This window comes from Nyctereutes procyonoides, unplaced genomic scaffold (genome assembly GCF_905146905.1).
Source record: "Nyctereutes procyonoides isolate TBG_1078 unplaced genomic scaffold, NYPRO_anot_genome, whole genome shotgun sequence".
NCBI lineage: Eukaryota > Metazoa > Chordata > Mammalia > Carnivora > Canidae > Nyctereutes > Nyctereutes procyonoides.
In genome coordinates this window covers 12,802,507-12,828,765 of record NW_026575128.1, presented here as the reverse complement: position 1 = coordinate 12,828,765, position 26,259 = coordinate 12,802,507, and the positions used below count along the sequence as shown (strand labels likewise).

Genomic DNA, 26,259 nt, shown 5'->3' with positions numbered 1-26,259 from the left:
CATGCCATCCGCAAGATCTTCACACGTTGCAAGAAAGGAACCACACCACCTTTCAGAGACTCAGTCAAATCAGGACTTGCTCAAGGTCACACAGCAGGAAGGCACAGACTTGGGACTTGAACCCAGGCCTGGGGCGGCCATTCCAGATGAGGAAACAGGCTGGGAGGGGGCCACGGTTTGGAAAGTCACACTGTAAGGACTTGTGGATGACTGGCCTATGCCCTCCTCTAAGCCAGGCACTGTCTCTGTCATGGGGCCTCCCGCACACCCAGCCTGGGGCCTGGCCCAGGCAGACGAATGAATGAAGGCATGGGCATAAAGCCTGAAAAGATCAGACCATCTCAACCGAAAGGAAAGATCAAATATAATCAGAATTCACAAACTAGTGGTCCCTGCAGAACCAGGCGTGGGTTTCAGCAGGACAAGCAACAAACGCTGCCAGGTGCCAAGGGGAAGCCCATAGTGGTGTCATCCACCCCCACTGTGTCCTCACCACCAATAACAGGGCGCACGCCCACCCTGGAGCTACCCCTCCCCATGCCTGACTCTACTTCCCCCACTATTCCTCACTCCTGCATCCCTGCCCTTCCTCCCTGTTGGCCACACCCCTCTTGCGAACTGTACGGGGAAGGATCCTGCAGGCCTCTTCTCAGACTCGGTCCAGCCTTGACCCAGGTTCAACTGTCCTCTTGAAGACCTCAACAAACACTGGTGAACAAATGAATGGGCCAATGGTTGAATTATCAGAGGCTTCCCCCATCTTAAGTTCTCATGATCAAACCACTGGGCAATTTCGTTACACATCTATTCACTCAACAGATATTTATTAAGTACCTACTATGGGAGGGGCACAGTCCAGGCTCTGGGATACAGCAGGCAGCAAAGAACAGCAGCTTTCCAACATGCCCTTTGACCTTGGTTTCCTTTTCTCGTCATTTTAACCCTTGTGCACTTCTTTTCAAATTATCCGTCTTTAGTTGATTTGGGTCATATCTCTCCATACTCAACAACTTTTAGCACCTCCCACTGCCTCCTGAGAAATGATTAAGCTCCTTACACTGACACTGAAGACCTTCCAAGGCTGAGATGACATCTCCACGTCTAGCCTCATCCCCGGTCCCCCACTCATTCCTCCTTCCCTCCCTCCATTACCTATGGGCCAGCCCTTGCCGGAGAGGCCCTTCTCAAGTGTACCAGCCGGCTACTGCTGTGTAACAAAACACCCAAGACTTTGCAGTTCAAAGCAACAGTCACTTCTTCTCACCGTGGGTCACCTAGGAGCTGGCTGATGGGGATTGAGTGTGGCTAGGCTCACGCTGTGCATCCACCTGGTCTTGGATCTTGGTCGTGGGTTGGGCTCAGACCTGTTGTGTTCCTTCTGGGACCCAGAGGTGCAGCGGCCACGTGGGGCCTTCTCTTCTCGTGGTGGTAGAGGCATGAGAGGGTGCTCACTTCATGTCTACTAACATCTGCCTGGCCAGGGCAAGTCTACACGATAGAACCCAAAGTCCAGGAGCCAGTAAATATTTTCCCCAACACGAAGCCAGAGCAAGTCACATGGCCAAACCCTGCATCACTGGAGCCTGGAGAGTGATTTTTTTTAGTAGTAATCTAATTTAACACCCCATTTCTGCCTAATGTAGCTGGGCAGATGGTAAAAGAGATCAGGCTTTGGAAATGGAAGGCCTGGGTTTGTATCATGGCTACATACCCTAATTTCTGAGGACCTCCAGTACGGTTCCCCCCCAACACTTCACCCATTCAGTACGTGTGCACTGAGAACACATACGTGTAGGAATACCATGCAGACCCTGGGCCAGACCGGTGAATAACTCGGTTACATCCCTGCTCTCCTGGTGGTATGCATGAAGCTCTTCACCCCCTGCATGCCAGCTCTCTCATCCACAAGGTAGGGAGAAGCAACAGTGGGAGGCAGGTGGCCTTGGAGTAAGCCCTATTTGGAGCACCATTTTGTCCATGATGCCCCAGGTAGTGAATCTTGTAAGACGGAATCGCTCACCAGTCTGAATCCTTAAAACAGCTAATTACCATGTGGTTCAAGGCTCATCCAATCAACGAGAATTTATTGAGATTCACCTTGGGCCAGGTAGGCCTACCTGGCCCCAGCCCCCTGCCCTCATAGCCACTACCTCCTAGCGGGAAGACAGGTGGCATTCTTGCATTCCTACAGCACTCAGCCCAGCACCAGGCCCAGCACAGGTGGTCAGCGCCTGCTGGTGCCCAAGACACCGCAACCCCCTCCGTGTCTCTCTCACGATTTCCTGGAGACAGCCTCCAAGACCGAGGTTTCCACCAAAGCCCCCACCCCAGAAAGAAAAATGCAGTTAATGAAAGCAATCTGGACTTTTCTTTCCATTCCCACCCCCCACCCCTGCCCCAGAGTGAGACCTCCCCAAGTGATTAAGTGTTACAGCGAGGATTTGGCATATCCACCTCGTCAGAGCGTGCGCCTTGTGGTGTCTCAGGGAACACACACAGATGAAAGAGCCAGCAGTGTGACAGACTCAGCAGAGGCCCAGAGGAAAGCAAACAACGAAACCTCAAGATAAAAAAGCCCCTCGTCGTCTCCGTCAATAACCTCTAATCACACACAGACGGGGCCAAGCATGGAACAAACCGTGCCTTCCTGGCAAAAATAACGCTAATTAAGTAGTTATAAAAATTATTGTTATTATGAGCAGTATCATTATTATTATAATAAATTAAATACTGGCTAGAAATTCAAAAGTCTGTCTTCAGGGTCTGATTCCTTCCACTTTTCTTCGACACTGGTTACAGCCGGCATTGGCTCCCCACGGCCCCCTGGGGACAGCTCCTGAGCCCAGGCCGGAGACCTCCAGGCAGCGCCGTGACCCATCTTCCACACACTCCCTCATCCAACAGTCTTCGAGCACCTGTTCTGCCCTCAGCTGCTGGTACATGGGCCATAATTTGACCTTTCCAACCCTTTCTCCCTCCAATTCCCTAACAGAAGCCTTGATTGCACAGCCTAGAGGTGCCCTCAGCTCTCCTTCCATCTCTTCCAGGGAGCCCTCCCTGATGCCTCTGGGTGTCCTGGGGACATGTGCGCTCTCTCTGGCGGCCAGCTGTGCGTGTTGTGTACTTTTCACCCTCATTCTGTCACCTTACTACGTTAATGTCTTCCCTGCTCACCCACACCGGGACCACGGCCCACGCCCAAGACAGTGTCACACAGTGGCTGGTGTTGAACAAATACTTCCTGACTGCTTCACTGCGGACGTCCTTCAACTCCAACCAGTACCTGTTTACCCAGGGGCAGCTGGGACAGGAAAAGATGGGCTGCCCTGGGCCGGGCACTGGGAGAGGCGCGAGGGCCCCGCACACCGTGCCAGGTCCATGCCCAGCAGGCAGCAGCGGGCAGCCAGGCCCCTCGGGAACCGGTACACTTTCCACACCCAGACACCTGCCATCTGCATCTCATGCTTCACCAGTGTGAACTGCTGCAGAGAAGGGCAACGTCGGCAGTAACAGAACACTCTTCGGTCCTCGCAGGTCCGCGATGCAGCCCAGGGTGCAGCCAGCACTGGTCCCCAGGAACAGCATCCCAGTGGGGCTTCTCTGGCGAACCCGCAGTGTCTGTACTTCTACCATCTACACTCGCTCCTTCCCCAGCCTCCCCCACCTGCAGTTTCCAGCACTACCACGAACCCAAAGGTGCAAGCATGCACCAGTTGTGCAGATCTCTCCCCCAAGGGCTCATCAGATGCAGTCAGTTCCACCTCCAAACGTGAGCCCCGCCCACCGTCACCTGCTCCAGGCAGGTCCAGGCCACCGCTATGCCTCGGCTCCACCCACATGGCCCCCCAACTTCCTCGGCTCTTGCCCCCAGGAAAGTCCCTTCTGCACACCGTGGCCAAAGCTGTCTTCTATGTACAAAAGCAAAGAGGTTCGCCCCGGCTTCAAAACCAATGGCTTCAAGTGTTGGAAGAAAATCCAAACACCTTCCTGGAATCGGAAAGTCTAGCAAGATCTCACCCCACCTCCTCTCTCCTCCACCTCCTGACAGGCCTGTGCACACAGGGCTCTGGTCACCACATTCCATCTGTTCCTTCGATGAAGCCCCAGGGCCTTGGCATCTGCTGTCCCCTCTGCCCAGAATGGGCTTTCCCCAGGCGTTCGTGGCTGCTCCTCCTCATCCCCCAAGATTCAGTGAGAAAGGCACCTTCTTCCCAGAGCCCAAGAAAACAGGGCAGCTATTTCTCTCTTGCTTCCTCCCTCTGCCCCTGCACCCTGGTCTCTCCCTAACTTATTGCCTTTTTTCCCTTTATACTCCTATCACACTCTGAAATTATTTACTTATTTATTCCTTATTAAATCCTCACTCAAACAAAAGTCCCATGTAGGACAAAAATCTTTTCTGTTTCATTCACTGTTATGTTTTCAGCATCTCTAACAGCGCTCAAGACATAGCAACCATTCAAAATGCATCAGTTGAAGGAGAGCAAAACTCCCCACTCCTTAGGCACAGGATGCCCATAGTGACTGCTTTCCAGTGTGTACAGTGCGGAAGGACGGGCGGAAAGAGTAACTTCACGGTGGAGAAACCGGACAAACATTGACTCCGCTGGGTAGTCAAGATCAATGTCAACAATGATAAGCCACGTTGATGGTATGTGCTCTTGATATGATAGGACAAAAAGGGCCCTTATTCATCTCCAGTCCTCCTCCCTTGAATGCATACCATCCAGTACTAAGAAAAACACCAAAACAAGTCCCAACTGAGGGACACGTCTGATTAATACCCAGTGTCAAGGTCACTGAAAACAAGGGAAGTCTGAGAAACTGTCATAGCCGAGAGAAGTCAAAGGCAGGATGACAGACAGTAAACCATACGGTATCCTGGGTGGGATCCTGGACCAGAAAACGGACATTAGGGGAACACGGAGGAAAAGAGAACGAAGTCCAGACTTTGGTTCACAATTGCACATGGTACTGGTGCACTCATCATGAGGAAGGTACCCTATTAACGTCAGATCTCCATAACAGGGCCACCTGGGTACCATCTTCTCAACAATTCTGCAAATAAAAAACTGCTCTAAAATTTAAAAATTTTATTTAACAAGCACATGTCAGGTGACTGTAACTAAGATACTTGCATGGAAAGTATTTCCTGTCTTTTTGTAAGAATTCACTGACACAGACGCCAGTAGTAATGTCAGAAAAGAGAGGATTTCCTGCAGTCTGTTTCACGGTCCGGGGCTACCGTGTGTGCAGCGTTGCTTTGCCAACCGCACACCCTGAAAGGCTGTGACGGCAGACGTCAGCCCTCCCCTAACTGAACTTCCAGTGGTTCAAAATGAGGAAAGTTGGGGTCAATGAAAAAAATAACAAATCCTGCCCTCTCTGAGGATGAATCACATTTTCCCACTGCTCTTAAGTCAATCCAGCCGCAAGCACTACTTGGGCTCAGCGGCGAGCTCCTCTCCTAGATGGGGGTTCAAAGTGCCACCCACAGTGAAGCTGGCCCAACACAAAACTCTCTCCCCGGGGGTCAAATGGTATGGTACGGACTACAAATGGCACAGATGTCCAGAAAGGACCAAGCGTGGGAGCTGGGGCAATCAAGGAAGCCTTCCTGCAGGAAGGGCCAGGCTAGATTTGGAAGAAGAAATAGGATTTAGAGAGACAGAAGGAAGGAGAGAGGGCGCTCTGGGCAGAGATCAGGACACAAGCAGAGCCAGGGTGTCCAGGTCCACCTGCAGGGAGCAGTCTGATGAGGGCTGCGGCCTCCCCCAGGAGAGACAAGGAAGAGGACTCGGCAAGCTGAGCCAAGCTGGACCAGAACAAACTTTGAAATCCTCCCAGACTCTTAAGGCCGGGAATCAACACCTCCTCCTTCCCGAAGGGCCTGGGCTACAGTAGGCCCTCCCCCGGAGTGGAAGTCCTCCCCTAGCTCTCGCACTTGCCTTCCGTCCTCCTTTTCACACGCAGTTTGACTTTCTGTCTGTCTCTCCCACCCACCGCAAGCCTCCCGGGGCAGGGTCCTTCCCTACCTGCTCTAGAGGGTCCGGCGCTTAGGGCTCAAAGAAACATCTGGAGCGTGACTAAAAGGAAGCGAGCCTTAATGATGGGTTACAGTCTGAGACATCAGGACCCTCCCCCTCACACGGCGGGGAGGCCTGCGAGGTCTGCAGAAGGTCCACGCTAGACAGAAACGGTGACGCTTCCTCCATCATCTCGCCCACCCTTAGCCCTGCTTTGCCTTCCCTCAGCACTCACCCCACCCTGACCCCCTGACCCTGCTTCTTGTCTGTCACCCTCAGTCAGTAAACATTAGCTGACTGCCTGCCACCTGCCACGCGTGTTCCAGGTGCTAAGGATACAGGTAATACAGACAAGAGATTTCGATTCTCAAGGGGTTGATATTCCAGGGATTGTGTGAAGAGCCAAAAATAACTAAGTAAGTAAAATACACCGAATGCCAATTGGTGACAGGTGCCATCGCAGGATTTAAAAGGCAGGGAAGAAGGATGGGGAGTTCAAGGGAGTGATTTGAAATTTTGAATAGGGTGGTTATGGGGAGACCTCATTTGAGCAAAGGCCTGAGGGAGGTGGGGGCAGGAATTCTTTCCTTCTGTGTTCACTGACCCACACCTAGTACCTGGAGCGGTACCTGGCAGGCAGCGGGCATGGACGAATGAGTGAGGGAACGAGTGTGTGGGAAGGTTAATTAATTTTTTTAATTAAACTTATTTATATCTTGACATAATTATAGATTGACATGCAGTTGTAAGAGCTAATAGCCTTCACCCAGTTTCCCCCAACAGCTTACATGACCATAGTACGATATGAAAATCAGGAAAGTGGCATTGAGACAATCCACCGACCTGACTCAGACTTCACCCGTATGACATACACTCCTTGTGTAGGGGTGCATGACGTAGGTAGTTTCACGCAATTTTAAGGATGGATTCATTTTTAATTTTTTTTTCAATTTATTTATTTATGATAGTCACAGAGAGAGAGAGAGAGGCAGAGACACAGGCAGAGGGAGAAGCAGGCTCCATGCACCGGGAGCCCGATATGGGATTCGATCCTGGGTCTCCAGGATCGCGCCCTGGGCCAAAGGCAGGCGCCAAACCGCTGCGCCACCAGGGATCCCAGGATGGATTCATTTTTAATGCACAATGAGGAGGACACTTGGAAGTGTCCCGAGTTGAAGGAAAGTGGGATGAAGCGAATCACCGGTCACTGAGAAGGCTGGGCATCCTCACATATGAGAGCTCCATTCAATCCTCACGGCCGTCCTAAGAGGGCAGGTATTCCCATCCCCATTGTACATACATGAAAACTGAGGTGCTCAGAGAAGGTACGTATGGGAAGCCACGCAGGTGACAGGCAGAGACCAGAATACCAAACCCATGACTGTCTGGTCCCGTCCCTGGGCTCTCTCCTGAACACATGAATGGCCTGAATAGAAAAGCTGAGGAAGCAAGGGCCCAGCAGAAGGCCAGCCTCCAGCAGACCCTGGAAAACAGAGGAAATGAGGGAAGGGTTGATGAAGAGGTCTCTGGGACGCTAAGTTAGGGAGAACAGAAGTATCACTCACGGAAAGAGGACTGGAGGCTAGAGGGTTCTGGAGGAGGGGAGAAGGCGGGTGTCCTGGCTCAGCTTGGATCTGCTGTGTGGTCTTGAGCAAGTCAATGTCTACCTCTGGGCTCATGGCCCTCACGGGTGCAGGAGTGAGAATGGCCCCCCATCCCATCTACTCTAAGGCCAAAGAGAGATGAAAAGGTGGCCCTTTGCAAAGCAAAAGTCCTAGACCAACTGCCAAAACCAGAAAGAAGAACTCAACCCAACGGCCCAGACCGCCTGTGGTCTCCCAACCAGAATGACTGGCTCGCTTTCCCAAAGATAAAAATGCAGAATTTAGGTCAGCACACACAGAGACTCTCACTTTGTTTATAAGAGGCAGAGAGTGTGTGTTCCTATTAAATGCCTTCAAATTGCAGCGATGATGAGAGACCCAAGGCTGTTTACCACTCTGGATATTTACTTTTCCCATATACAAATCAGCTCGGTGCCGTCAGAGCTGACGGCACCTCACACGGCAGGCCTCTGACATCCCCACTCTCCCCGGTGCCTACACATGGTTTGAATTTATTGGTGTTAGTAGCTTTCATTTATATTGTGTGAGGATCATGGAATGACCAGCAAACAGAAGCTCTGTTCTGTGCCCTGGAAAAAGCACGGAAGTGTGAGGAAGGGGGGGTGGGAAGATCCCTCCAATCCGGGGAGAAGCGGCTCTCACCCATGGGGTGGCCCAGTGGGAGCCCCGAGGGCCGCTGTGGGAATGAAGGACCAGCAGGAAACCACAGTCCGGCCAGAGGTGGCCCTAACACGAGGGCCAGAGGCCCAACCACTGAGTGCCGAACACTGGGGCGCCGCAGTGGGAAATGCAGGCCACTGCCTAGATGCTTAGCCTCTTGGAACCAAACATTTGGAAATCTGGGAACAATGTGGGGTGCGGTTAGGGACTTTCTATTTTCCACCCGGATACTCAGGCGATGATGTGTAGATGTAGCTGGTAATTTTACAGCTACACACAGCATCCTTGAGTGCACACTTGCAGTCCAGCCCTAGGCAAAGCCAGATTCATTAGATGAGGCTCCTGCCCTCAAAGAACTTCAGTCTATGGGGGAGACAGACATATAAACATATAAAAGACAATAAAATTAAAAATGCCCTTTCCCAGTGAGGTCAGAGCTAGTTTAGAAAGTGGCTTTGCAGCAGCAGGGGTGCGGTTTATGGTCTACCAAGCGCTCACACCCGCTAACAGCTGTCTGTGAGGGGAGGGAGCTGCCCGGGTCATGCTGCTGGACTCTTAACCCAGTGCTCTCACTATTTAAGGACCATTTGTAGACTGCAGATCCCCCTGACACCCCACTTCTGCTTGGGGAGCATTCAGGAACCACCTGCCTCACTCCATACCTATTTTGAACACGTGGAATCCTGAAAGTCAGCCATCAAAAGGGTCACATGGAATGCAGGGACATATTGTCCTAGAAATGCTGGTCACGGTCTCAGGCTCCCCCACAAAAGACCCTGTAATATATAACTACAGATGGTCTCATTCAGCTGCCAGGTACTTTTAGGATCTAGTTCTAAGAGAAAACACTCCCAAGTTCCTTCCTATTCCAGAAGCTGAGAGTCTTCCTCTGGCTCAGCAGTGAGAACATCCTGGATCTGATGAGAGCAAAGACCCTCATACGGCAGCTCCTTCCTCCAGCCAAGGGGCCTGAGAATTTCCAGGCAGGCCTGGCTCCTGTCTGATGAATGAATGAATGAATTGCAAAGTTGGGAGTGGGGGGGTCACTGGATTAAGCCAACACATTCTGGATTAAGCCCAAGCTTCTTAACAGGTTTGTGAAGCCACCATGATGTGGCCCATGAGCCTCCAGCCAATTCCCTAGTCTTCCATGCCCCCTGCAAACATGCTCTGCATGTGAGTAAGGGTAGTCCCTCCGGTGGGATCAACATCACCAACAGCGTCAGCCCCAGACGTGCTGTTCCTCCTGAACCCGGGGATACCACTGGTCCTTCACTACCGAGCTCAGGCGGCATTATACTAAAGCTGAGCCAGGTACCGATAAGGATGGGGTCACCTACTGTCTACAAATGGAACATCTTCACCAGCAAAGACAGTTCCCGGACAGCAAGGCTGCAGTCCCTCCACCCTGGTAGCATCTGCAGATGCTTCCAGAGTAGCGGAGCCCCCCCAAGGCCCAGCTGCCACGCAGGTGGAGGCTCACAGTCAGTGCTTAACAAGGACACACAGGTAGGAGCTGATTCAGTCCAGCTCCTGTCGCATATTGAACGGGGACTCACAGCGCAGTTCCCAGTAGTACTTGCCCAACAAACAAATGAAGGCATGGATGAATGGATGAACAGCTTCATAATATTGAAATCAATTCGCTAAGCATTTACAGGGTAGGGCATCCCTTTGCTATTTGAAAATTCATTTTATACCACCTTTCTTTTACAGAAGACCAACATTAGTACCTGTTTCCACAACCCTCCCCCCCACCCCCCAAAAAAAAAAATCCGGAGAGGATTTCTTTATAAAAAGGGGCAAGAAGTGAAAATAGCATGAGAGGCGGTGAGCACTCAAAGCAGCAGCCAGAGCGGCCCCATCGTGCTCCTTCCCTGCACCCACACTCAGCATCTCAGCACTAAGCCACCATAGCTTCGGACTGTGCCTGTGAGCATCTAACTGCTTTATCTCGGTTTATGTTGGGCATCCATTAGCAAGGTGGGTCCTTAGGTATCAGAAAAGGTTTGAGAGGTTATTCTCTGCTTCTAGGAGGGCTCACAAATGTTTCCAAGTAAATTAATGATAGTGGCTTCCTTGCTTACACCGCAGGAACTCTCCCCCGTTGGATCGCAGGAGAAACCTGTAGTTCTCTTTGGGAGAAAGAGAGGAGGTAAAACACCTGTACACCGAGGACCACAGAGGGCACAGAGCTCTTGGAGGTTAAGATAGTCCTTTCCAGGCTTTATCCCTTGATTCTCCCCACAACTCTGACTTGCTGCTATTAACATTCAACCACTGAGGGAAAGGACACTGAAATAGGGGATCTCCCCAGGTCATGATCAAACCCGAGACAGAGCTGGGCCCCGAGCCTGGGTCTCCAGCCTAAACTTCTCGATCCCTCCTTTTGATGTGTCCTCACTCCGGGAAGCAGTGGGGGGTCACAGGGAAACCAAACCAGAAGGGATACAGTCAGACATGACACACCACAGATGGTCAGCAAAAAATGATCACACTCTGGGTGGTCGGGCCACACGCTTCCAATCAGGTCAGCCAAGCACACCCATCCCTGTTCTGGATGACGCTCAGTGGCTCAGTGCATGAGAGCCAAAGGGACCAAGGGCCATCTTCTCCACGGGCTGGGTCTCCCCTCAAGACAGTGTGAAAATGAGCCAATCACAACAATGAAAATGACCACGACTTCAACCAGCACAGTTAACATTCATCACCTTGTACTTCGTGCGTGCCAGGCGTGCAGCGAGGCGGTTTATATGCATTACCTCATTTACTCTTCACAACACACAGCGCGGGGGGGGGTGTGGAATACTATGTGAACCCCTTTTTTCAGGTGTGAAAACATACCCCAGTTCTGCAGCCAAAGCGGTAGAGCAGGAATTCCAACTCCAGTCCAGTCTCTCCCTTAATGTATCGGAAGATCTAAGAACAGATCCTGGTTCCACCATTTTGCACAAAGCACTTAGACTCAATTTCCTCAAAATGATGAAAATAATACCTGCCTTTCAGGACCGTTTTAGGAATTTTCTGTGATACACCAGAGGCCCAGCACATAACGGGCACTGAATAACAACGGCTGTCTCGGGAGCCGGGTAGGAAAGGGAAGAATGCAGTTAACGGAGGGAGGGGTAGAAACACCGTTCTTTGCGTGCCCTCCGTGATGTAGGAAAGAACGTTAGGGTCTGAAGCCGATGGCCAAGAAAGAATTCTTGAGACGTCTTGGGTGCAAAAAGGTGATTTTATTAAAGCACACGGACAGGACCCATGGGCAGAAAGAGCCTCAATGGGGTCGCGAGGGGTGGGGATTATACACCTACAAGTTGGGAGGGGGTTAAGGATGGCTTAAGTCTCTAAGGAATTTTGGAAACAAGGTTTCCAGGACCTTGAGGGGGCTAGGTATTGTTAGGAAAAGGTCATTTATTACCATTTAATAAAACCTTAGTCATGAGACCCTTCGGATGTATATTGGTGGGTCATAGGCTTGGGCGATGATCGCCAACACATATCTTGGGGGGTGGTGTTTAGAAATTAAGGACAATTTTAAAGGAATTTTTATATGTTAAAGCAGGCTTACAGGATGGGGGCTAAGTGTGCCTTTTGCCCTCAGCAAGGTGTCCACATGGAGGCAGCTGAGTCCGTAGAGGAAGGTCACTCTGCCTGTTTCAAGGACTCGTCAGTGGGCTGTGAGTAGCAAGGAAATTTAATAATTTTTTTCAACTGTCTCTGTTTCCCACTCGGCATTTTCCCATCCTGGCACTTCTGTTTAACAATCCTCCTTCTTCCCCGTATGGCTTTTTTCCACTCCCATCTCCATGGCTCTGATCCGCTTCAACACGCAAGATCTCCATCAAGAATCTTGCATTCCTTTCTCACCACCCTCCCCACAAAACTACACGGATGGAAGCAGAGTCATATAAAATCACCTGCTAGAGTACCAGCAGGCCTAGGCATGGGGGTTATGTGACTCTGGGTCAACTGAACATCCCAGTCAAAGGCAAGCACAAGGACCAAGTATTATTACCACTGAGGTCATAAGTGTCTCAGTTTACCCTTCCCAAGAGCAAGCCACAGCTCTTCAAGACACACATCTCAGCCGCAAAAGCAAGCAGGTCTGGTGCTCAAAAACGTCTCATGATCCAAAGGATGCTCCAGGCCCTCAGAGGTGTCCTCGTGGGGGAGGGGAGGAAGAGAGGTAAAGCAGGTCAAAGACTGGGAACTGCAAAGTGCAAGCAAATGATTCGAATTATGGGTTTGTCTCCTCTCAAACCCAAGACTGAGCAGTTCATGACCTGGAAACCCTGCGACCCAAGGCTGAGGGCTGAGCCAGAGAGATTTCCAAAAGGCTTTCTCTGCCCGCATCTTCCTTTTTTTTTTTTTTTTTTTTTTTTATTTATTTATGACAGTCACAGAAAGAGAGAGAGAGGCAGAGACACAGGCAGAGGGAGAAGCAGGCTCCATGCACCGGGAGCCCGACGTGGGATTCCATCCCGGGTCAGCCAAAGACCGGCGCTAAACCACTGCGCCACCCAGGGATCCCCGCATCTTCCTTTTCAACACGGGCTTTAAGATGGGACTGAGACTTGAATTACGATCGGCCTAGAAGGTGCATTAGGCCCCAGGAGATGACACTGGCCGGGAAACTTCCAATAACCTTAATAGGGAGGAAGCAGGTAAGTCCTTTAAGCAGAAGCAGCAGCAGCAGTGGAAGAGGAATAAAAAAGGCCTCTCCTTTTATCTTTGCCCTGCGCTTCTGGGCAGGGCTGGCCTGGGGGGGGGGGGTCCGCCCCGGGGTACCGCGGGGGCCGACCCCCCAGGCGGCGGGGCAGGTGCAGGGGGGCAGCGCCCGGACCCCCACCCTTGCCGCGCCCACCGCACCGAGGACACCTGCACTGGGGGATCCGGATCCGGACACGGGGCGGGGGCGGGGAGGGGGCTCGCCCCGGGGTAGCGCAGGTGCCGACCCCCAGGCGGCCGGGCAGGTGCAGGGGTCAGCGCCCGCCCGGACCTCGCCCCCACCCCTGTCCACATCCCCGTCCCCACCGCCGCCCCCACCGCCGCCTCCGCACCGAGGACACCTGCACCGGGGCTCCCGGGATCCGGATGGGGACCGGGGGCGGGGGGGGGGGGGCGGTGCGCAGGACCCAGCCGGGGACACCGGCTCCCCGACGGCTCCCCGACGGCTCCCCGACGGCTCCCCGACGGCCGGGCTCCACCCTGCGCTCGGCGGCGGCGGCGGCGGCGGCGGCGGTTCCCCTGGGCCCGCGGAGGGGCGGCCCCGCAGACGGTGGGACGCGCGGCTCCCGCTCCGGCTCCGCTCCGCTCCCGGGGGGCACCGCCGGCCCCCGGGCGCACACCCCGCAGCCTGGCCCGCACCCCGGCTCGTTCAGAGCTGCACTCCGGAGAGACCGCCCTCGGGAAGCCTTCCCAGGTCCTCAGGGCTGAGAAGGGTGCGTCTGCTGCGCCCCCACCCAGCGCCGTACCGGCGGGACCTCCCCAGACCTCCCTCACCCTGCTCCCCCCAAGCCTCCTCCCCGCTCAGGAAGCAGCTGCCCGCCCGGAATGGCATCATCGTCCTTGCTTCCATTTCCATCTCCAGCACAGATCCCAACGTCTGGCACAAAGCGGGAGCTACAAAACATTTCTCATGCTAATTTAAAAATCCAATTACAAGTATGAGCTAGTGCTTACCGAGTGCAGAGTTTTGTGTCTGGCACTGCACTACAGTGCTTCACACTCATCAATAAATCCTCACAGCACTTGGATGGAGCTGACTGATGAGGAGACTGAGGCACAGAAAGGTCCTGTAACGAGGCCGAGGTTACCGACACTCCCAAGAAGTGCATGATCCTGGACGCTGAAGGAGCCCTGGGCTGTCCCCGGCCAGTGCCTGGAGGCTTGCAGTGGTGGGGGTTCCCGAGCCCAGTCTGTGCCACTGCTGTGTAAATAAAGACTAATTCTTATTTCTAAAGGTAGAATCAGACCAGAATGTTCCTCGGAGTGAGGGAGGCAGGGAGGAAGCTTTATACCAAAAACAGAGGCTCACAATTTAGCAGCAAATGAGAAGTAGATTTTAACACTTCACACTGCCCTTCCCGACCCAATGGGAAGAAAAGAGTGAATCCCACAAATAAAAGGTGACAAGATCTCAGCACTCAGGGCAGGGGAGTGTTTGCCCTGCCTGCAGGGGAGGGAGGAGGTGGTCAGGTACTGATCTGAAAGCTGCCAGGTTCCCCCACCTTGCCTAGTCAGGGGAGGGAATAGACTCCAGCAGCAAGTGCCACTAGTCCCAGGCTGTGGCCCAGGGCTCTGGCTTGCACAAGCCTGGGCTGATGACCTGCAGGCTCTTTTCAGGGGCACTCAGGCATTCAGGGGGGCCCCAGGTGCAACTCACCCACTGTTACAGACCAAATGTGTCTCCCTCACCCTGATTCATATGTTGAAGCCCTAACCCCCACAATGATAGCATTTGGAGAAAGAGTATTCATGAGATAATTAGGTTTAGAAGAGGTTGTGTAGGTGAGGTCCTCCTCGTGAGGGCTTAGCGTGAGGGCTTAGCACCCTCTATCAGAATGCTAGCTCGCTCCCACTTTCAACTCATCTCTCTCTCTCTCTCTCTCTCTCTCCCCTCTCTCTTGCTCTCCCCACCTCTCCTAACCAGATCTCAGACTTCCAGCTTCCAGAACTGCTGGGAAGTAAATTTCTGTTGTTTGAGCGGCTCAGTATACAGTATTTTGTAATTCCGGCAGTCAGCAGACTAAGACACCCACTGATCCTTTTAAGACACGAAACTATTTTGCAATATATACAAATACTGAATCAGTATGCTGTATACCTGAATGTTATGTTAATTATACCTCAATTTAGAAAATACATAAATAAGTAAATGAAAAAGACCCACAATGCTGAAAGCCAATCACATCATTGCACCTCAACTCAAAGAGCTCAGTTAGGATGAGATGGTATCCACCCTCGAGGTACGATCTGGTGACCACGAATAAAAGTCTGGCTATGAAGGGGCATCTGAAGAATCCAGGCTTTTAAAATGACTGCCCTCAGGAATCCGCACCACTCCTGAGGAGTCAGAGACGGCCGAACAATACAAACTGGGAAGGGTTCTCGGGTAGAGGGAACAGCAGCAGCACACGCGTGGAGGCATGCCCAGGGATTGGGTGTGGGGTGGGGGGAGCAAGGACTAGAAGAAGTCCGCATCACGGGGGCCCAGAGCCAGAGGAGCTAGTAAGGGGTAAAATTAAACATTTTAAAATGAAAATAAAGTGGGAGGGTGGTGAGCCTGGAGAGGCTCACGTGTGCTCTGAGTAGTAAAGGGGAGGGAAAAAGAGGCCTTTGTTTGCAAGTACCAGATGAGGAAGAGAAAACAAAGTGTTCCAGGATGGAGAGAGAGAAATCCAATAGGGCCCATGGATGTCACAAAATCCTGACCAAATGGGCCAGCAGCAGGACTGAACTCAGGTAGGAGGTCTGAGGGCTTTCTGTGAATACAGAGGCCAAGAGCAGCCTCTTGTCAACCTCCAGAGCTGCCCACACCCCAGCCACAGAACACCCCACAAAGCCCCAGCTTCAGAACTGGAGCACATTCTGTCTGGTTTTATAGTGAATTGTGAGCCTTATGTGGAGCTGGATTTTGAATCGGGCTCTATCAGGAAAGAAAAGACTGTTTCAGTAATATTTACAGCATGAAGTAAAATACATAAATATTGAGAGAATATCATAAAATGTCATAAAAAAATCCATCGAGGAAAAGAACATACGAGGCTGGGTTATCAGGGAAAGCTCTGGACTGACTCTTCCCAGGCCGATTTAGATTGAGGAGCATTCTGGGAAGACTTCCTGGAGGAGGAACAGCTTTGAGCAGAGCCTTGGAAATCTCACAGGATTCGGAATTAGAAGAGAAAGGGAGGAAATTCCTGGAGAGGGAGGGGGCTCAGCAAAGCAACAGCGTTTCCAAGCTTGGGGCAACAGTTTTGTGTTCCAGCGGATATACTGCGCAGATTTAAAAGCCTGTGATCCTGGAGGAGCTGCTCGGCGAGACGGCTTGGCAGCCGCTGAGCAAGACTGAAGGCCGGGCCACCAGCTGCCTGTGGATTAAGTAGGCGGACAGAGAGCCAGTGATGGGGGATAAAAGAGAGTGAAGTGGATACTACTTAGAAGCAAACTCGAGGGGGGAAAAGCGTCGGCAGACCGGCTGGCAGGCCGTGGCTCTCCTCGCATTCTTCGGTTTCCTCCCTCGGAAAGCTGCATTACCAGGCGACCTCTTCCTGGCTCCGAGAGAGGTCCAAATGGGAACTATTAACAAAGGCACACTCCCATTTTTATCTCCGTCACAAAGTGCTTCCCCGCTCAGGCTTTCTTCTCCCTTTGGCCTGGGATCGGGCTGGCGGGTTGTGGGAAGATCAATGTGTTTGCCGATGGGGCTTCTTGGAATTCTGGAAGACTGGTCCCTTCCAGCTCGAAGATTTTAGAAGTCTGTGTCTATGAGCTGAAAATTCTTCAAAGCTCAGAGGCTAGGATTTCATGATGTGAAGATTCTTCGAGTCAAAAAATGCCTCTGAGCCGAATGTTCTAAGATTTCACCATTCTTAGATTCCCTGAGCCTCGGAGTCCTGGCGTATGATTCAGAGAGTGTGTCTAAGTGTGGAAGGCTTCACGCTGTGAGCTTCTGATTCTGAGACTAGAATATTTCATGACATCTTGGTCACCTCTGGCTTTACGGCCTGACTCTCCTTTGATGGTGGTACCTAAACCATCCTGTGTGTCTGCTTCTGGGCTTGTTTTCCTCCCCCTGAACGTTAGGAAAATATATTCAGTGGTTACAGTCGGAGTTACCCAGGTCAGAGAGAGCGGACAGGCCTGCCGAGCCAGCAGGGGCTCTCTGCAAACAGCTCTCTCCCTGCGCACAAAGAATCTGAGACTACACACGCCTAGGGGTCAACGCTAGGGGGTCCCCAGAGGGACTTCCATACCATGCGACAGACATTTACTGAACAGCTCCCAACCACAGGGCTCCAGTGGGAGCCACAGCGGGTGTGGCAGGCTGCGGCAGCGCAGGGTGGAGACGAGGCCCCAAGAACCGTGTTTCTCAGTCTGGGATCTGGGTTACTCGGTGCAGACTGGGCCGGCTTGATCCAACACGGACTGAGAGGCTCGTGCTCTCTGGGTGACTTCTGGGGAGAAGAGGGCTCAGCATGGCCCCTGTGAGTCTCCCTGTGAGGTGTGGATGAACCAGGGCACTGGAGACACCAACGCACATGCCTCAGTTGCTAGGGCTGTAACATGGGGCTAAGAATACTCACTCTCCCTGGCTGGGCAGTGAACCCTCCGCAGCTAAATACTAGGCCATTCCCGGGTGTGCCCCCAGCATTGCACTGGCCCAGCACAGGGAGGTGCTCTGGCTGAACCTGAAGGAGTGAGGAAGGGAGGGAGGGAGGGGAGCCCCAGTGAAGGAGAGGCTCCGAGGCTGGGCAGGTGTCCAGGGGCTGTGCCACAGCAGGCTGGGCTCCCCGCTCCGCAGACTGGCAGTGGGAGGCAGCAGGATCACCCACCGGAACCAACAGGCTTCCAGATAATTAGGTATCAGCAGCGGCCTGCCGAAGATTAGACTGTCAGCCCCGCCCAGGCTCAAGAAAACCCGGGCGGTCCCAGGCCTTCAGGATATGGGGCCCATAGATGAGCACCAGAGCGGTCAGAACTGGGCCGATCCTGGAAATCATCCGGCCTACGGTCAAGGGACAGAGGGAGCCACCAAGGTCCAGAGAGGGAAAGGACTAGCCCACAGTCACAGGCAAGGTAGGAATGAGGTCAGGACTAGAGCCTGCTTTGTGTGGGAACTCTCCACTTGATGATTTCAACATTGTTTTAAAGATTTATTCATTTATTTGACTGAGTGAGAAAGAGAGAGAGAGAGAGAGCGCACAAGTAGGGCGAGCAGCAGGGAGAGGGAGAGGGAGAAGCAGACTCTCCACCAAGCTGGGAGTCCAACACAGGACTCAATCCCAGGATCCCAGAATCATGACCTCAGTCAAATGCAGATGCTTAACTGACTGAGCCACCCAGGTGCCCCTGGTCCAACATTTTGTGTCCCTGTAGGAATGCATGGAGCTATTAAAGTTCAAGGAGGAGACTCTTCACGGTGGCTCCATTCATTCATTCATTTCCCAAATATTGATCAAGCACCTAATAACATGTGCTTGCCCCTCAGGATATAAATACAGGCACTCTGACTATAAGGAGACCCTTCCTTATTCAACTGGCAGTGTTAAGGACACATCTTCACAATGGTGCCTTGGAAAGCTCGGGACTCCTTCCAAGGAAACAACTCATGCCCAGAATGTCTTTGGGAACTCCTGTTTTAGAATCAACTTCAGATCCAATTTGTAAGTCAAAGAGAAAATCCATTCCGGCACTTCTCAATGATCTCTACCGTATTTTATTCTATTTCATTTTTTAGCAAAAAAAAAAAAAAAATGATCTCCCCCAACTCCAACACACACACACATCACCAGATAATGCCATCTGACTATGAAAAACAAAAATAAACTCATCTTTCAGAAGCCTGAAAAGCCTGGGCTTTAGCATCAGACACACCTGAGCTGGAATCCCGAGTCCACTGGCCTGGCTGTGCAAGCACAGCCACATGACAACGTTCTTACTTATTGTCTGTGAAAGAGACATGATGATATGACTTGACACATCTCTGTGAGGATCACAGAGGACGTACTTCTACCAGGTTTAATGCAATGCCCGTGTGGAGACAGAGCTCAATCAATGATGGTTTTGTGGTTTCTAACTCCCTAGTGAGGGCGCTGAAGAATGTTACACACATTTTGGACGCCATTGGCAGCTGTGCCCCAGTGCTCCGGCTTTACACACATGGGGTGGGTAATGTCGCCATGTCTGTTTAAACCACAGCAAAGTACAGCATGGCAGGGCCCTTGCTATCTCAGGCCGGGGAGAAGTATGGGACTCAGCCATATTCTCATCCAGGGCCTCCACTGTGGGGTGGGGGGGACTGAGGCCCCCTAGAGGGAGATGGACAGCTCCTGCGCAGCCCTGCTCCATCAGCCCTGCTCCATCAGCCCTGCTTGTTAGTGGCAGCCAGTGCCAGTCTCGGGCGGGAGGCAGCCAGCACAGCCGATTGAAATCTGCAGATCCCAAGATTGTCACAAGATCTGGACTCAAGGCCCAGGCATCCCCAGGTCCCTGAGGGCAGGGGCCGCTGCCACCCCACTTCAGCTTTGCTTTGTTCTGCAAAGGATGAGCAGGGGCCACGGCTGGTGGAGAGGGTGTGAACAGGGCACACATGAGGCTTCCCCTGCGGCCCTCCTCTTTCCCTGTCCTGGAGCTGGCCCAAACAGTTTTTCACTCCCAGGACCTACGTCGAGGTAGCATTTTACACGTTCTATCACCTCCCACAAGTAGTGTCTGCTCAGAGCCTTACAAAACCAGCTCAATCGTGAAAGGCTGGTCACGGCTGCCCCATTTTATAGATGGCAACATGAAGTTCTGCATGAGTCATTGGCTTTAGAGCCAGAGCAGGGACTGAAAGTCAGCTATCTCTCAGCCACTGTGTGAGCTGTCTCATACATCAAGGCCTCTGCCATTCTCGCTCCAGCCCCAGAGACAAACAACATACTTGCTCCACAAGAATAAACTCTCCAAGAACTAAAAATCTAAGCCCTCTGGCTCTAACGGAGAGAAAGAAACAGCAGAAAGGACTGAAGCAAGAATCGCAGAAGGACATGAAAAAATGAAGTCAGCATGGGGTGGCAGGAAGCATGAAGGCCTCGCTTAAGGCCAGGTGGACTGGCTCTGGTCCTCATTAGCCACGTGACCTTGGGCGAGTCACCCAGCCTTTCTGAGTGCTCACCTGAGAGAGCATCCGACCAAATGGAAAAGCATGCCTCCTGAGTGCAGGGTGCCCGGCAGGTGGAATTGATTATAACTGTCCCGTGGAATGTTGGAACTGGAAGGGGCTTGAATAATGACCTAATCCTGGCATCTCAGCTCACAGGCAGGAAAAACCAGGCAAGAGAGGAGAACTGACTTGCCCAAGGTCACACTGCAAACCCACGTTGATGTTGGCTCCAGCACTCTGAGTTTATGCTGAAATCAGAGACCAGAGACTTTTTCAGTGGCTCCTCGCTACCCGTGGAATCCTAAAATATACACTTTCTTTCTCTCCACTTAGCAAGGAAAGATGTGGTATTTCTGCCTAGAAGAAAATACAAAAATTTGAGAAATACTAAAATTAAAACTAAAATTCCAGCTCCTCACAAAAACGGCTTTCTAAAACTTTTAAGGTTTCTTTTTCCCGCCTTCCTCTCTCATTGTTTCCCTGCACCAAATATTTTGCAATAACAGTAATGCTGAGAGGAAAGAAAAAATAAAAATCTGATGCACTTAACAGATATTTCGGTACAATAATGCATCACAGATGTTCCTATCAGACTGTGCACGCGCACATACAATTTTCCTGAGAAGGCTGCTCATTTCTGACTTTGGGGTTGAGGACCCTTAACACCCCCATCTGCCCAAGCTCCGGGATCCTTCCCTTCCCAGTTAGCCCACAGCTGCCCACGGGGATGGAGGAGAGATTTCAGCACCTCGCTCCAAAATGATAACAGGACAAATTGGCGGGGTCGGACACTCTGGCAGGTGGTGAAGGGTGTGCAGATTAGGGAACCGAGAGGAGTCCTGTTTTCTTTTGTTCCGGACTTGCTTCCTGCAGCCCTCTTGAGGAGCTAGACCCAAGAACAATTTTAAAAGCGGGCCCAGGCTGGTGATGGGGTGGGCGCGTTTTTGAAACCAGAGATTTGAGTCCGTTTGATCTTCAAACGTGGGCTTTGGAGACTGTCAGCGGGCTCCTTGCTGGCCGATAAATGGCTCTCAGGAACTTTTCCTAAAACATAACTTCACACACTTTCCAGCAAATGTTTTCAACCTACCGAAGCCGTCATTTGGTTGAACAGCAGTGCTTCCAGACACCGAGGAAAGATAGTTTTGTTGTTTTAAGAGAGACAGATTAAAGCCAGGGGCTCTTTAACCAGAGGGTTTCTATGCTCCCTCCAGCTCTCCTCGGATTCCTCTGTGGTTGGTACAAAGAGGGTGTGGACAGTGATGTTGGATGCCCCACCTCCCCGACCTAAAGAAGATATCCAGGCCAGACGTGAGGTCTCTGAGCAGAGAGGCCTCCCACAAACCTGCCTCCAAAATGAGATGGGCGGTGAGCGCTGGGGAGCCCGACACAGATAATATCAGCTCCTGAGGCTGGCAAGGGAAAAGTCACTTCAGAAGGGGAAAGCCGGTATGTTCAGAGGCTTCAGCGCCCGGGCCAGAGAATGCACAGGATTTTCCCCCGTGGAGAAGGAGTCAGGCGTAGTCAGAACCCTGCGGGGCGTGACTAACTGCCCCAATATTCCTGCCACCGGGGCCCTCTGGGTAAGGACTCCACAATTATGGGAGAGCCAGCAGGAGAACCAACAAACTCGCCTTTCATTTGGCCGGCAAATCAATCTGGCTTCTTACCTCCCCGGGGACAATATTGCATTTCCCCTGGAAACACAAAGGCCAGAAGATCTCCAAAGGGGGATCGGTTTCTGCCGCTGTTTCCCTGGGGAAGAGCTGCAACATCCCGGGAGCAGCAAGCAAGTCTGGTCCCGGTGGTAGAGCTTCTAGCCTGGCCAACTTATGAGGCTGTCTCCTGAACGGAGAAGCCCGCCTCGGGGGCCGCACCTCACCCAGGGCATCCGCCCAAGCCCTGTTTTGAGGCCTCCTTGCAGGAGCCACCAGCCCTGACGCGGAGCCCCCCCATCGCGGGATTGACAGCCTGTTCTGGAGGCACAGATGTGAACTCATTGTTCCCAGGGTCTCAGAGTTGAGTTTGGGGCCAGTGAGTTGCAAGTGACCTCTGCCCATGGAGATAGGGCTTTTAATGACATTTTGCTGGATCAGGTCTCTGGCAGCCAGAGACTTTCAACCTCCAAAGCTCTTCCCTTCTCCCTGGCCCCATTCTTGAGGCTCGGAAATCAGAACTGTCAACCTTTAAGTGAATACATTTCTCTGAAATTATTAACCCCAAAACTATCCTTGTTGACTTTCTCTAGGCCTAGGGAGGCAGTCCGAGGGTCGCCTAGAGCCACGCCAGGCCCCGGGCCATTCAGCAGTTGCTTAACCTTATGCAGCAAGTCAGAGCCACGGGATGCCAGGTCCACTGGCCCTGCCCTGCCCTCCCTGTACGCATCCCCCGTACGTACACACTGCTGCCCTGGTGTGACCCACATAGCAGCTTCCGGACAGCCTCCTGCCCTTGAGACCCCAGGGCCTTGGCATGGCTGGACGCGAACTTGCAACTCACTCTTGTTGTTCTCCTCACTCTGATGCTCCCAGGAAAATTCCTTCTGCTCAGGCAAGCACGGCAAGTGGGGATTGGCTATCCCTGACAGGTAGCACCGCTGAGACAGAAGCCATCACCCCAACTCTAACCCCCAGGTTCTAGTGCATACCAGCTTGCCCTCCGCCCACCGCTAAAGCAGCCCAAGAGCTGCCTCCTTGCCCGAAAGAGCCTCTCCCACTGGGAGAAGGCCAGGGCTCCGGCCACGGAAGGAGGAAGGCAATCAGAAGAGAGGACACAGGGGCTGCCCGGGCCCCGGGACGCCGAGGGCCTACCTGGGAGAAGTTGAGCCCGTTCAGCGGGTGGCACTGCTCCTCCACGCGCTCCACGGCCCCGGTGCTCTTCCTCATCTTCTCGGCCTGCTGGGCCAGGTAGAGATCCAGCACGGGCACCCCCCGGGAGCGCACGTCAGTCTCCGTGAGGGAGTTCACCATGAGCATCACCCACACAGGCCTCTTGCGCTCCCAGTTGCCCGCAATGGCATTGAACAGGTAGTCGGCGTAGAGCCCCTTGCCCCGCTGTGCTGGCGTCATCCACGAGGGCATCATCAGCTTCACGTAGTCCAGGTGGCGCTTCAGGCGCCAGTAGAGGTCCCGCGGCAGCACGTCCTGCAGGTTTTCCCCGTGCGGCAGCAGCTGGCAGCTGGCCAGCGCCGAGATGGTGTACGGGTCGGTCAGGTCCAGCTCAAAGTAGACGCGAGCGCTGGCCTGGAAGGCCGCCTTGGAGTTGTCGGGGATAAAGTCCCAGACGCGGGTGTAGGGGACGTGGATGGTGCCAAACAGGTAGGCCGGGGGGTCGCGCCGAATAGTCCACAGGAAGGAGTTCAGCTCCCTCTGCTGTAGTGGGAGAGAAGACAGGCGGTGAGGCTGAAGGTGGCGGGGGGATACCGGGTTAGCAGCCAGAGAGGCAGCTGGGGACCGGGTGGGAGGCAGGGGCCCACGTGGGGCAGGGAAAGAGCAAGGACTCTGGAAGCCGAAAGATCCAGATTCAAATTCTGTCTCGGCGCACTGTTCCACTTCCCACAGACTCAGTTTTCCTGCCTGTGAAATGGGGGTGAGAGCAGCCACCTGAGGGGAGGCTGAAAAGACACAACGCATACAAGCGAGCCCTAAGAGCAGTGCCAGGCACAGAGGAAGCAGGCAACGAAGGAGTCAGGATTAGCTTTCCCCGCGAGGGCCAAGGACCTCAGCACCTGAGAACATTCACGCTCGGCCAAGCCAAACCTTCACCGGTGGTGTTTCATGCGGAGGGTGGGGAGAGGGGGACTGAGAGTCCTGCTCTGGCAAGAAGGGAGGAAGTCAAATAACTTTTAAATCCAACCATTAGAAGATACATGCCAAGAGCACTTTGAAAGCAGAACACCTATTAAAAATAGCACACCTATTTAAACAGCTACTTCCCATTCATGGGGGGGGGATGCGGTGTTCCCATTTGGAGGGCAGGTCTGGGTGTCGGCTACCCTGCCCCAGCAAAGATGAGAAAGCGCTTTAAAAGCGGCAGGCGAACCACAGCCTCGAGGCCCTGCTCTGGGAGGCGAAGATTCCCCAGAATTGGTCCCAGGAACCCTACATACTCTGGGGCTTCGGGCTTCTCCCCTGAAACGCTCCACCTGGCCTCCAACCCCAACTCTGTCACCTTCTGTGACCGAAGGTCTCATGAGGGTCGTTCGGAGGGGTCCTGGACACGGGGGGCCTTTCTCCAGATCTAGCATAGGACCAGGGCTTATGGGGCATGAGAAAGAGGCTATCATTTCTCTCAGGCAAACTCCTTTTCCAACCAGAAAAGCCCCTGCACTGTGCACTGACCACCTGCAAGCCCGAGGTGAACTCATAACACTTCTCTGCCGGATTCGGATTCGGGCGCAAATGAAAAGAGTGTGGCCGGGTGGGTGGGGACGGTACCTTATTTTACTAACAGCCCAAACTCGTGAGTCCCAGCTTCTTGGAGAGAGACTAAGTCCGAGCTCCCAGCTGGCCCTTGCCTCCCTGTTCCCACACGGAGGAGGAGGAGGAGGAGGAGGAGGAGGAGGAGGAGGAGGAGGAGGAGGACGCGGAGGTGCACCTTGCCCAAGGTCCACTAACTCTGGGCTTGCCGGCAGCGGGTGAGCACGCTACACAACCTTCTCCGGCTCCCTGGCCTCCAACTCAGTGTCATTTTCAATGCATTCATTGACACTTTGAGGGAGGGAGACTGGGAGAAGGCAAGGAATTCCGCAGTTGAAGGAAAATTAAGAGAACCAGTAATTATTCAACCCCGAAGGAGATATTAGGCCAGCGCGCCCGGGAGCTTCCCTTTCCTCTCCTCTGGAATCTTCCCCCCTTTTGGTGAAATGGGGGCAGTTGGGGGATTGGGTGCGGGGGCCAGGGCTGGAGAGGGAGGAGGAGAAAGTGTGCCTTAGGTGGGAGCGCGGGCAGGGGAGAGGGCAGCGCGGGGGCCGGGGCTGCTGGAGGGCGGACCGGAGCCGGGGTCGGGGTGCGCGGCGGGCGGGCGGAGAGCGCAGGCGGGGCGCGGGGAGGAGGCGTCCCGGGGGCCCGTCTCCTTCCCGGTCCCCGTCCCCGTCCCGGTCCCCGTCCCCCGTCCCGGTCCCCGTCCCCCGTCCCGGTCCCCGTCCCCCGTCCCGGTCCCCGTCCCGGTCCCCGTCCCGGTCCCGGTCCCCGTTCCGGTCCCCGTCCCCGTTCCGGTCCCCGTCCCCGTCCCGGTCCCCGTCCCGGTCCCCGTTCCGGTCCCCGTCCCCGGCCCCGTCCCGGTCCCCGTCCCGGTCCCCGTCCCCGTCCCGGTCCCCGTCCCCGTTCCGGTCCCCGTCCCCGGCCCCGTCCCGGTCCCCGTCCCGTCCCCGTCCCCCGTCCCGGTCCCCGTCCCGGTCCCCGTCCCCGGTCCCCGTCCCGGCCCCCGTCCCCCGTCCCGGTCCCCATCCCCGTCCCGGTCCCCGTCCCCGGCCCCGTCCCGGTCCCCGTCCCCGTCCCGGCCCCCGTCCCCCGTCCCGGTCCCCGTCCCGGTCCCCGTCCCCGCGGGCCGGGCGGGCGCGCTCACCGATCCCGGCGGCCGGCACTGTCCTGCGTCCGGGGGCTGCGGGCGGGCGCGGGCGGCGGCGAGGAGGGCGGCGAGCAGCGGCCCCGCCAGCGCGGCGAGCATCCTGCCGGGGACGGGGCGCGGAGGCTCCTCGCGGGCGCGGGGCTGCAGCGGCGGGGCGCCGGCAGCCGTGTGGGCGGGGCGGGGCGGGGGGCCCCGGGCTCCGAGCGCGCGCCGACGCCCCGCAGCCGCGCCGAGCTCCCGGGGGCGCGGGGTCCCGGGGCGGGCGGGGCGGGCGGGGCGCGGGGGTCCCGGGGGTCCCGGGGGTCCCGGGGGCGCGGCGCGGCGGGGGGCGCGCGGCGGGACAAGTGCGGCGGCGGCGGCGGCGGCGGCGGCGGGGCGGGCGGCGGGCGCGGCGGGGCGGGCGGGCGGGCGGCGGGGCGGGGGCGCCCGGCTGCCCCGGGGCCGGGCTCAGAGGGGCGGCGGGCGGCCGCGCGGCCGCTGCCCGGGCTCCGCCATGCTGCTCCGCGGCCGG

General features: G+C 54.5%; 1 protein-coding gene across 2 annotated transcripts in view; it reads right to left on the bottom strand.

The window, feature by feature from the left end:
* TRABD2B (TraB domain containing 2B) overlaps positions 1-25,894 on the bottom strand; it is a 241,484-nt gene extending 215,590 nt beyond the window's left edge. For both annotated transcript variants that reach the window (XM_055341768.1, XM_055341767.1), the window contains exons 1-2: positions 25,746-25,894; positions 22,991-23,551 (exon numbers count right to left, since the gene is read on the bottom strand). In XM_055341768.1, coding sequence (XP_055197743.1) covers positions 22,991-23,551; positions 25,746-25,847 — 663 coding nt within the window. In that variant the 5' untranslated portion in view covers positions 25,848-25,894. The remainder of the gene's footprint in view (positions 1-22,990; positions 23,552-25,745) is intronic.
* Positions 25,895-26,259: the final 365 nt, after the last annotated feature.